Source organism: Euprymna scolopes, chromosome 21, assembly GCF_053919585.1.
Source record: "Euprymna scolopes isolate OS-2025 chromosome 21, ASM5391958v1, whole genome shotgun sequence".
Classification (NCBI taxonomy): Eukaryota; Metazoa; Mollusca; class Cephalopoda; order Sepiida; family Sepiolidae; genus Euprymna; species Euprymna scolopes.
Genome location: NC_136502.1, coordinates 90555502 through 90568063, shown reverse-complemented (window position 1 = coordinate 90568063; position 12562 = coordinate 90555502). Strand labels below are relative to the sequence as shown.

General features: G+C 34.6%; 1 protein-coding gene across 2 annotated transcripts in view; it reads left to right on the top strand.

The window, feature by feature from the left end:
* LOC145242566 (uncharacterized) overlaps positions 1 to 12562 on the top strand; it is an 86604-nt gene that overhangs the window by 60613 nt on the left and 13429 nt on the right. For both annotated transcript variants that reach the window (XM_080105656.1, XM_080105655.1), the window contains one exon: positions 11708 to 11881. In XM_080105656.1, the coding sequence (XP_079961782.1) occupies positions 11708 to 11881 (174 nt within the window). The remainder of the gene's footprint in view (positions 1 to 11707; positions 11882 to 12562) is intronic.

Genomic DNA, 12562 nt, shown 5'->3' with positions numbered 1-12562 from the left:
ATATTATTATTCGACATAATAGCTTCGTTTCAACTGTACTAATTAATTTTTTTTTGATTATTTAGTTTATTTAAATTTCAATTTATATTTGATTTAACTTCTTTTATCTGCAACCTAAAACCGTTTTATTTTCAAACCAGAAAACCAAAGGGGAAATAACTGTGATAGTTTCATTGCAAAATTGTTAAAAAAAAAATTAAGACCTGCTTTTTGGGGGGTCTAATACGTTTAAGCAGTCTTTATAAGTAATATGAAAGAAGAAATTTGAAAAAAAATTAAATTTTAGCATGTTACATGTGGCAATCGAGGGGGACAAAACTTTTCTATATAAATATAACGTAAAATGAGCACCCACATTTTGGCCACAAAGCATTTAACTAGACATGTCATCTCTAGCAATTTTTCAAGTTTGGCAATCGAGGGGGAGGGGGACAAAACATGACAAATACAATTTTTTTTGTTTTTTTGGGATGGATTACATTTGAAGCATAAAATAACGACTTGAAATCGAGCATGTTTTAGTCAGCTGGGAAACAACTCCATGGTATTGTGTTCAACAAACGAGCAAGTCTAGAAAAAACTCTGCTCATGGAATGTTTGCTTAAATTTAGACACAGATAAATAGGAAGAGAAAGTGCTGATAGTTATTGTAGCTAGTCGAGATTTTTTCCATGAAATACTTACACCTGCCATGAAAATAGCAATACAGCAGAGTTTTCTGATAATTTTTGATAATTTTTGATAATATTTGGTATTGATTTAAGCTCAACTGAATGTGTATAGAGTTTATTATTTGTATGAAAACATACAGACCTATTGGTGCTATTTCCATGACTCTTCCAACAACTTCTACTTCTGAAACATGTTTAGAAAATAGAAGTAGTAGTTTTCTTATATTTAAACTCGTCAGATGCATTTCGTACGTTTTTAGCGTCCCGAATTCTAGTCTAGCTTTTTTTTTTCGTTTTCCTTTACCATATCATGAAATTCGTCATTTAAATCTGTATCATTCATCCCATTCCATCCACATACTTTCATTTCGCACCTTTGTTGACTACTGTGAACGCCATCCCTTGATGTTTTTCTTCTTTTCTTTTATAACTGTTATCCCCCAAGTCATGCAAGTTTCATGTGCATATGCTGTTTTCTATCCTTGTCACATATGATGCCATCTCCCTTCTTTCCCAAACACAACAATCTTCACCCACAACACCAGAGACGACACAATTTCAAACTTCAACACGAAACAAAATGTCAACCTTAAACACAAGAAAAAATTTCAACCTTCAACCTTCAACACAATTTCCACCTTCAACACAAAACAAAATTTCAACCTTCAACACAAAACAAAATTTCAACCTTCAACACAAAACAAAATTTCAACCTTCAACACAAAACAAAATTTCCATCTGCAGCAAAAAAGCAAATTTCCATCTGCAACACGCAACAAAATTTCCACTCTCGAGAAAAGTATTCAGACTCACCTTCGTCTTTGCATCACATGAAAATACATTCGATTTGAAAAATTAGTTAATCAGCATATCGCATTTGCGATTACATGGTTATAAAAGTCTGGGACACGCTTTGTCACTCACATCTCTTTTGCCACTCTAAAATTGACGAATCCATTTCCTAACTCTGCTGACATCAACTGCATCGGCTTCGTAAACGTTCAACAGGGGCCATTGAATGTTGATCGGTTCAATTTTTTCTGTGTGGAGGAATTCAATGACGCATCTCTGTTTCTGACGCACGTCCATAACGGTGGTGTCTTTCTTAGAGTCTGACACCGTCAATATCTGCGGCAGAGGTGAAATTTTCCTGTCACAAATGCATAAGATCAGTCATCAATAGAATGAAATTTGCAATCCTATCTGATCCATTCGGGTGGAATAAAAATAGGAGGCATTACTTTTGGAACGCGCCTCGTATTTGACATGATGGATGATCATATGTCAGTTAGTGATTATATCAGCTGGTGTTGATCTAGACAAGGGTCCAACTAAATACATATTGAAGTGACACGAAGTTTTAGAAATAAACTCAGTCTCCTGAAAGATAACAGAAAGGTCATGCATGAGGTCAAATAAGTAAAAGTAGGTAGAACAAACAGGACTATGATATCACGGATATCGAGGCGACAAAGAAAGAAGGGTTTCAGTCTACGAAACATGCATAATGCTTCAATAACTGAAACGAAAACTTTGTTAATAGCCAAGAGTGAAATAACGCCCTTTAAATCCATGTCCTTATAATATGTGCGAGCAATTTTTCGACCATCTTTTGTTTCCCTTTTCTACCAATATAAAAAGAATATTTTAAGAAATGAAAACATCACACTGATGTGTAATATGAACTTCCTTTTTACAAACATTTTTTGACTACATATGTGCATACACGTTTCAACGGCGACTTTTTTTCAAGTCAAGTTCCTCATGCTGCGGTAAATAAGCTGAAAGGGCAAACGAATTCTATTCTCGGAGAAAGTTTTGGTCAAAAAGGAGAAGGGGGAGGAAAAAGGTGGAGGAAAAGAAGAAATTCGCAAAGAGAATAAAACATATATCAGAAAGTATTCTTATCAATACGTAAACAGTGCATATGCTCATGCAGATTTATACGCACACACGTACTCGTATATACATGTACACAAAAGTCTTAAACTATCAAAGTGATAAAACATCTACACACATGAATACAGGAATAAATCCACCGGGGATAATTGTTATATTCGCATGTCATCTTCAGTATTACTATAGAATATCCTACACACGCTTATCATCATTTATTTACATACACACACACACACACACACGCGCGCGCATACGCACACACACACACAAACGCACGTGCGCGCGCACACACACACACACACGCGCATGCAAACACACACATGCACGCGCATGCACACGTACACATGTACACACACGTGCACACACAAACACACACGTAAACACACACAGGCACACACACGCGCACGCGCATGCACACATGCACACACACACACACACATATTCGCACACTCACACACACACGCGCGAATTCACACACACACACACACACACACACACACACACACACACACACATATATATATATAAAATACGCATCAGGTCCGCTTGAAAGCCAAATCACAACGTAATATTAGGAAAATAAACAAATATTTTACTTGTTTGAAATTTCAAACAAGTAAAATATTTGTTTATTTTCGTAATATTACGTTGTGATTTGGCTTTCAAGCGGACCTGATGCGTATTTTATTTTATTCAAATTAAATCAACGTTTCTATATGGAACTCACATCCTCGACTATATATATATATATATATATATATATATATATATATATATATATATATATATATATATATATATGTATATATATATATAGTATCGGCCATGATATAAGGAACGGAGAAAAAATTACAATTATTCATGTATATTTAAAAAATTAGAGCATGAATTTTTCTGAAATACTCAGAATAAACAAATAGAACCAATGTGTATAAACTAGTACCAAAAAAAAAAAAAATTACGATTCAATATTGAGAAATATTTTATTTAAAATTATATCTGTGGATTTATCCTGGCCCAAAGTTAAGGAACGAAATAGAAACTTTATGTTTTTTTTTAATTTATTTAGTGAACATCCCTTTATTCTTTATGACCTCACTGCATCTTCGACCACAAGACTGGATTAGTTTCTTGCAAAATTCAGGATTTATCTTTTCCCACTCTTCCTTCAATAAATCCCACAAATGATTTTGATTTGGGGGATTCCTCGTCTGTGCTCTTTCTCCAATCATTTTCCAAACATTTTCTATCGGATTCAGATCCGGACTCTGCGCTGTCCAGTCCATTACTCTTATTTCTTCTTCTTCGATTTAACTTATCACTTTTTTAACTTTATGGCAAGGGGCGTTATCTTGTATAAAAATGCTTGGCTGATTAGGTGAAAGGCGTAAGCTCTCAATGATATGTTGTTGAAGGAGCTGCTTATAAGTCTCCGCATTAACCCTACCATAGATTCGAACTAGAGGGCCAACTCCTTCCTAGGATATCATATCCCACATCAGTACACTTCCCCCTCCGAATTTAAGTGTCTTTTTAACACATTTGGAGGATAATCGTTCACCTGCTTTACGCCGTACATGCTTCTTTCCATCAGATCCAAACAAATTGAACTTGGATTCATCGCTGAAGTGAACCTTAGCCCATTGTTCATCAGTCCAGACGACATGCTCATGGGCAAACTTCAAACGGCTATTTTTGTTCTTCTTGGAGATCAAGGGTTTAGATACTGGCACCCTGGCATGCAATCCGGCAGCTGCTAACCGTTGAGAAACAGTTTTTCTAGATATATTTTTCCCAGTCTGTTCATAAAAATCACGAGAAATTGATGTTGCGGATTTGAATCGGTCACTAAGAGCCTGCCTTACCATAATCCTATCTTCTCTTTGAGACGTTTTAGGGGGTCTGCCGGTTTTAGAGGATGCTTCTAATGTATATTTATTCTTATATCGAGCTATCACACGACGAACAACCATTTTTGATCTTCGAACGATATTAGAAATCGTTTAAATTGATTTCTTTTCTTTGTAATTGTCTAAAATTAATTTTTTTTCTTGGAGAGAAAGAGTTTTGCGAGTCGGTGACGCCATTTTTCTTTGTTTTGCTTATCAGCAGTTCCAATATTCAAAACTAGCTATTTTTATGTAAAGTTTAGTCTCTTAAAAATAAATTTTCTATTTCGTTCCTTAACTTTTGGCCAGGATAAATCCACAGATATAATTTTAAATAAAATATTTCTCAATATTGAATCGTAATTTTTTTTTTTGGTACTAGTTTATACATATTGGTTCTATTTGTTTATTCTGAGTATTTCAGAAAAATCCATACACTATTTTTTTAAATATACATGAATAATTGTAAACTCCTCAAATGCATTCGTGATGTTAGGTTGTATAAAAGTGTTAACTTTTGTCAAAATCAAACTTTCTTCTTTAATCGGATTTTTATTTTCAATTACCGATTTTCGATACTTACCAGACGCATTCAAATACAAAATCTAGGAAAGACCCAAACACATCGAATACAGTCGTGTGAAATTTCAAAATATTCGAGCCTTGCGTTTTCGAGTCCATAGGGAACTCTCTTTCTCACCCCCTCACACACAAAAGTTCCTTATATATTTATCATAATGTATTTAGGGATATATATATATATATATATATATATATATATATATATATATATATATATATATATATATATATATATATATATATCATAATGTATTTAGGGATACAAAATTTAAATATTGCAATTAGGAAGGGAAGATTTTATGATTCATGATTAAAAGTATATATATATACATATATATATATATATATATATATATATATATATATATAAAGCCACCACCCCGCTAGTATATATATATATATATATATATATATATATATATATATATATATATATATATATATACATATACACCTCAGTATTTTCTTTAAATTTCTATTTTTGAGCGATTATCGAAATTCCCGAGACTCTCATGTCGAACGTTTTTTTTGTTCTGAAGTAACATTCGACACTACTTGTTTTAAAACTAAGTAAACGTTTTAAAATAAGTTGAACCATTACAAACTTACAAACCTAGGTAGAAAATGAACGCTTTGAAAATCGATTTTATATCTTTTAAAACAACAGTAAACAAGTAAATATATTAAAAAAATAATATGGGGGTGTAGTCTCTTTTAAAAACAATACCCCCTTTAAGAACGGTCCTAAAATGTGTTTTCAATCGATATGTATTCAATAATGGAGAGTTTTCCTACCAATAAAAATGGACGAGTTTTCTTAAATTTTACGCTGTATCCAATTTATAATTAATTCTAAATATAATCTTCATTAAGTTTAACTATTTAACTTTAATACGGACAGTGAGTAAAACCATGTTTCATCTGAAGGTAAATGTAATCGTTTATTATTATTATTATTATTATAATAATAATAATAATAATAATAATAATAATAATAATAATAATAAACGATTACATTTACCTTCAGATGAAACATAGTTTTACTCACTGTCCGTATTATTATTATTATTATTATTAGCAGCAGCACCAGCAGCAAAGTTTAGTATCTGTTCTGAGACTACACCAGCTTTTCTGTCCTCGTTTAGTGGAGGAGAAATCCTTCTTGACTTGTTTTTCTTACAAAATAAACACTTTAAAATAAGTTAAACCACTAACAACTTAGCAAGATAGGGAGAAAAATCGATTTTGCCTCTTTTAAAACAACAGTAAATAAGAATAAATACTAGAATTTAATATTAAAAAAACTATTATGCGGTCTGTAGTTTCGTTTTTGAACTGAATAAACGCTTTAAAATAAATTGAACCACTAACAACTTAGCCAGCGAAGTAGAAAACGAACACTTAGAAAATCCATTTTACTTTTTTTAAAACAACAGTAATTAAATAAAAAATATTCTTAAAAATATTAGGGGGTAGTCTCTTTTAAAAACAATATCTCCTTCAAGAATGCTCCTAAAATGTGCGTATGTATTTTTGGTGCCACGCTATTTGTAAATAGTGTTTTCATGTGCAATTCAAGTTTTCACGATATCTGTTTTTTATCCAATTGTAATTTTTTATTCAATTGTAAGGTGGAAGCACAGAATATATACAAAACACCTTCATCTCTCCATGTTAAGAATAGCTTTCAAAATAATGAAATTATTATTTCAGCACGGTACTAAAAGACAGACGTACGCGAATGCTACCCCTATAGCGAAATATGTATCGTTTCCGATGTTGTACGTAGTTCGACTGAGGGAGCCGTTATTATTTTCACAAGGAAACAATTTTTACGGGTGTAACCTAGTTTTTATTTATTTTGGCTTGAACTTTGCGCATTATTTTGTTATTATGATTTTATCTGTGTTTATTTATTTTTTATGGATATTTTTGTCGGAGTTTATGTAATTATTAGCAGGAAAATTGGTGAAAGCCAAAATGGAATCCGCGCTATTTTTAAATATTATTTTCAAGTTTAATATCTCAATTAAAGCAGAATAACATGAGCATTATTATTATTATTATTATCACTATTCCAAAAGAATTCATTAAATATTTGGTGAAGAAATTTCACATTTTTTTTTCATGGTATACCTACGACTTCATTCCTTATTTTCGCTCACCCTCTCTCTCTCTCGATATATCTTTCTCCCTCTCTCTCCATATCTCTCTCTCCGTAAAAATCAATGTGCAAGTGATAAGAAAATATAAACCGCTTGAAGTCAACAATTCTAGTAAGCAGTCAGCCTGATGCTGTTAGAAGCAGTCAGTCTGATGCTGTTATGAATAGTTGCCCGGTTGGAAAACTCTTAAGACTCGATTTTGTAAAAAAGATTTTTTTTAAATCGATACTATATCAAATTATATAAAATAATATCTGAAATGAAACAGAAGAACATGGAGATTATTATTATCACTATTCAAAAGGAATTCCCTAAATATTTGCCAAGGAAATTAAAAATGTGTTTTTTCAAGCGGCACCTACGGCTTCATTACTCAATAGTAGTCTGCAAGTAAGATTTTGTTTGTCGAGCAGTTACTTGCTCGACTAATATATATATATATATATATATATATATATATATATATATATATATATATATATATGTGTGTGTGTGTGTGTGTTTGTGTGTGTGTGTCTGCGTGTGTTTGTCTGTGTATGTGTTTATATATTTCTATATATATATTTCTGTAGAAATATATTTTCTTATTATATATCTATCCTTATATAAGAAGCTCAATGTAATTACAGAGCAATATTGAGAATAAATGACAAAAAGTTATATTCCAAAATTCATGATGTTGACCCTTTTATAATTTATTGCTTTAATTCAGTTGACTCATACAATTCTTGACAGTATCTGTTTCGTAGCGCAAAATCAATCACTTAATTATTATATCAATCGGTGAATCTATTATGCCCTTAACTCATCAGAAGAAACCGCAACAATCGATCCGTCAAAAGGAATTGAAATGTGACTGGACGGTTCTCAGAGTTTTATAATTATATATAGCTTTGCCGTATTGTGTTTAAACATCAACAGCGTTTTCATGTTAAGAACGACTAGATCATTTTTATCTGTTAAAAATTAAGTAAATTGGGCAGTATGGTCATCATTGTCACTGTACTGTGATCATCTATCGAACATTTTATCCCTACTCAATTACGTTCACCCATAGCCATTTCTAGAACAGATGGAGAGATCAAACATTTGGAGTCTCTGACTCAATCTGTCAGCAAAGATATATTTAACACTGTTATTTTTTTCTACAAAATTTAATCCTTAAAAATTCTGTGTTTTAGGTTATAGTTCTGTCTTCTATAGTAGAAAGAAAGATAAGTCGAGTTCTAACCACAAACGGCACGCATGGAAATAAAGAGATAAAGACAATTTATACGCATATGTAATGGATGGTTGAAATCGCCCTAAACTCTAGAGCCAAGACTGAAGAGCCAGTGCTCAAAACAACGAGATATTATAAAAAGGCTGACTGGGAAGCCACCAGGGAACTAATCAGAGATGCCCCATGGAGAAATATTTTTTCTCTCCCTGCTGAACAGTGTGCAAACGAGACCACTGAATGGTTCAAAACTGCAATCGAAGCGCATGTTCCCATGCGGAAATTTTATAGTAAGCCTCACTCTCCCCAATGGTTTACGTCGACTTGCGCAACTGCCATTGCTCAAAAGCAGCATGCATACCGTAGGTTTTACCGACATAAGTCCAGTTCAAACAGACTGAAGTATATAGAAGCTAGAAATAACGTTAGAAAGAAATAGCGACAGCTAAGAGAGAATTTACGGAAACCACTAAAAAGCGCATGGAAGCACAAAAACTAGGAACTCGAGACTTCTGGAAAATCTACAACAGTGTAGTAAATAATGGGCAATCAACAATTCCCCCACTAACCAACAATCACGAGGTTGTCTCCTCAGCAACCGACGTGGCTAATATGCTTCCCAGCCGGTTTGCCTCAAACTCCACACTGGACCCTTCCAACTACCCCCTACCTGACTTTCCTATGCGGACAGACGCCACGCGGGACGATCTGAAAACCACCCCTGCTCAGGTGCATGCTATCATAAAAAACCTTGACACTTCAAAAGCATGTGGACCCAATCTTATCCCAGCTGTGCTATTAAAAAAGTGCTCAGCCGAAGTAGCTCCAGTTCGCTCCAAACTCTACAACAAATGCCCTAATGAAGCTTGCTTTCCGGGCTGTTGGAAAACTGCTTCTGTTGTACCAGTTTTCAAGAATTCTGGCGAAAGGACTGACCCATCAAATTATCGCCCCATTAGCCTCCTCCCACTTTTTGCCAAAATATTTGAGACCTTAATTAACCATGCTCTAGTCCATCACCTTACAGATGCTAAACTTCTGACTGACAAACAATATGGATTTAGACAATCCCGTTCCACAGCAGACATCATAACTGTGATCTCTGAACGTATATATCATTCACTGGACAAAGCGGGGGAGGGCAGAGCGGCAGCTCTAGATATATATAAGGCTTTTGACAGGGTATTGCATGAGGATCTCCTCAGGAAAATTAGATCATACGGTATCACTGGTAGAATACTTAACATAGTTAAATCCTTCTTAGATAAGAGAAAAATCCAGGTTGTCCTCGATGGTCGTACATCTAAACAATATGATATAAATGCGGGGGTGTCCCAGGGTTCTATCCTTGGACCTCTATTGTTCCTGATATTCATAAATGACCTCCCCGACAAAATTGCCTCTGAGATGGGTATATATGCTGATGACACTACACTCTATGGCAGGCACGACAGGAAGACGAATGAACACATTTCTAAAGAAATGGCAGAAACACTAGAGGAAGACCTCCAATCTGTGGTGGAATGGGGACAAAAGTGGTTGGTCGCGTTCAATGCTGCCAAGACTAAACTAATTTCATTCAATAATTACAAGAAACCCTCTATACTACCTATAGCAATGCCCAACGACTCTTAATCTGAGAGTACATCTTTCAAACTCCTTGGCCTAACGTTCACAGGAAACATGAGTTGGAACAATTACATTGAAGGCATTGCCAGGGCCGCTGCAAGAAAGGTGGGCTCTCTCTACGGTGTTAGAAAACTACTAACACCCGAAAGTATCCTGTACCTCTATAAGGCCACCATTCGCCCATGTATGGAGTATTGCTGTCACATCTGGGCTGGCGCATCTGCTACTAGTCTCTCGCTCCTTGACAAGGTTCAAAAGAGAGTCGCAAACCTGATAGGCCCTGAACTGGCATCTAAGCTTCAGCCTCTGTCCCATCGACGAAATGTTGCATCCCTCTGCCTTTTCTACAAGTATTTTAGTGGTGAATGCTCTGACGAACTGCAATCACTTGTGCCCCCACGACGTGAGCACCCACGACAAACCCGACAGGCTGCTAAATCCCACCCCCACACTGTAGAGATCCGTAGATGTAAAAGATCTTTTTACTCCAATAGTTTCTTCCCCAGAACCGCTAGACTCTGGAATTCCATTCCAGGTCCCTGCTTCCCCAACAGTACTGACGTGCAGAAGTTCAAGTGTAACGTGAACCGACGTCTTGCTGCCCAAATCCCTACATAGTACCCCAGTAGTTGTTGCCCCTGATAGTAGCCCCCTACACCAAAGTGGCAATTTGCCTTGTTTTGGGTGAAAATGTAATAAAAAACAAAAACAAAAAACACATATTAATAAATATTTTTAAAAGTACACCTGAAATATTTAAAAAAAAAATACACCTCGTGAAATGTGCATCTGTCTTTTTTTTTTTTTAAATTAAAAGTCACACATGTTTTTATTGATAGGAATTTGTCAATAATTTTAAAATGGATTAATGTTGCCACATTTGTGAAGGAGCTGCTCAGCACGCCATATTCTGCTTTGATAGAGTTCAAAATCGGCTTCAAAACCTAGTAGGTGATGTGCTCTTTTCTCTTCCCTGCAACCTTTTTCCACACAGAAGAAACGTTGCGAGCCTGTCTCTGCTCTATCGTTATTTTCATGACAAGTGCTCATCTGAGCGCCAATCCACCTCCCACTCTTCCCTGCTGGACTTCCACAAAAAAAACATTGAATTAGCTACAACCACTATCAACAATTTCCTCCACCCTCTATCTGTGTCTAAATCTAATTGCAGATTCGTTGAAGAAAGTGTCTTTCCTTAAACTGGCCGCTTATGGAACACTGTTCTGCTGAACTGCTTCCCGGCAGATTACAATATTGAACCGTCCCCTTAAATAATTAAATTTTACTCACTTTACACCATTAAAGATTATTACACTACCGCTTTACATTCATTAACCCTTATCCTCGAGTGGTCTCCAGGCTTTGATAAGGGGTCGCCTCCTTGTTAAAAAAAGGTTTAATTTGTCAATTAGTTCGTCTTATTTTGTATGTCTAGACCTGTAAAGCATAAAACTAATCTTATAAAATAATTTCCCATCTGTTTTAGAATCCTACATTAATTATCTTAGAAAATTCACATCGCCTCCGTTGCATGATTGCGTGGCCTGTTATAGGGATAGCCTTGTGCTCATCCTAATATGATATATTTATTACATTAAATATTTACATAAAAAATAATTTATTCCATTTCTTCTTTTTTTTTCTTTTATCTAGTTCGTTCGGTTGGGTGTTTCGTGTGTACTTCGTTAAACCACAGTAACCTGGACTGTGAGGATCCATTTATAAATCGAAACAATGAATTTTACCACAAAAAATGTTGGTCAAGCCACAAACATCGCACTGGAGTATTTCCCGCCACTCAGTGTATCAAAATGGTGGCCACTGATTGTACGTATTTTCATGATTTTATTTTGTTCTTCATTTTTTTCTCCTTTTCTATATTTTTGTAATATTTTTTTGTTTGTGTGATTGATAAATTGAGCATTTATTAATATCTTACCAAACACAACAAAACAAAAAAGTGATAAAAAAATACCCCAAAACAAAAACAAATCTATAACAAATTATTTTTACCAAAGGCAAGCTAAGTAAATTTTGTACCTACTTGGATTAGTTTTTTTTTTGTAGTTTAACTTATTTTAAAGCGTTTATTTACTTCGAAACACAAGTAGTGTCTCAAGTTAGGTTATAATGAGAACAAAATGGCAGACATGAGGCGGTCATTATTGGAGTCTCGGTTAAAAAATCAAACAAAATATTGGTAGATAAATATCACGGATAACCGTCTTATATCCGTAATCTTCAGGTGTATCTTGTTGAACTTTCTGTTGAACTCGGGAATCTGTATGGAGTTCTGAATAGAACACTTTATTTAATCCACAGGATAGCACGCTCGCGTTCCCTCAGTTATATCTGGGTAGAAGTCCTAAGTAGTTCGCAGTTTTATTTTGAATGTCACTCGCACAAAGGATTGAACCTTCAATCCTCAGAAAAGTGTGACTTACAACTGAATTTCACCAAGTACCTTATCCACTAAGTCATGGTCCCTTGAGGTTCAATCCTTAGTGT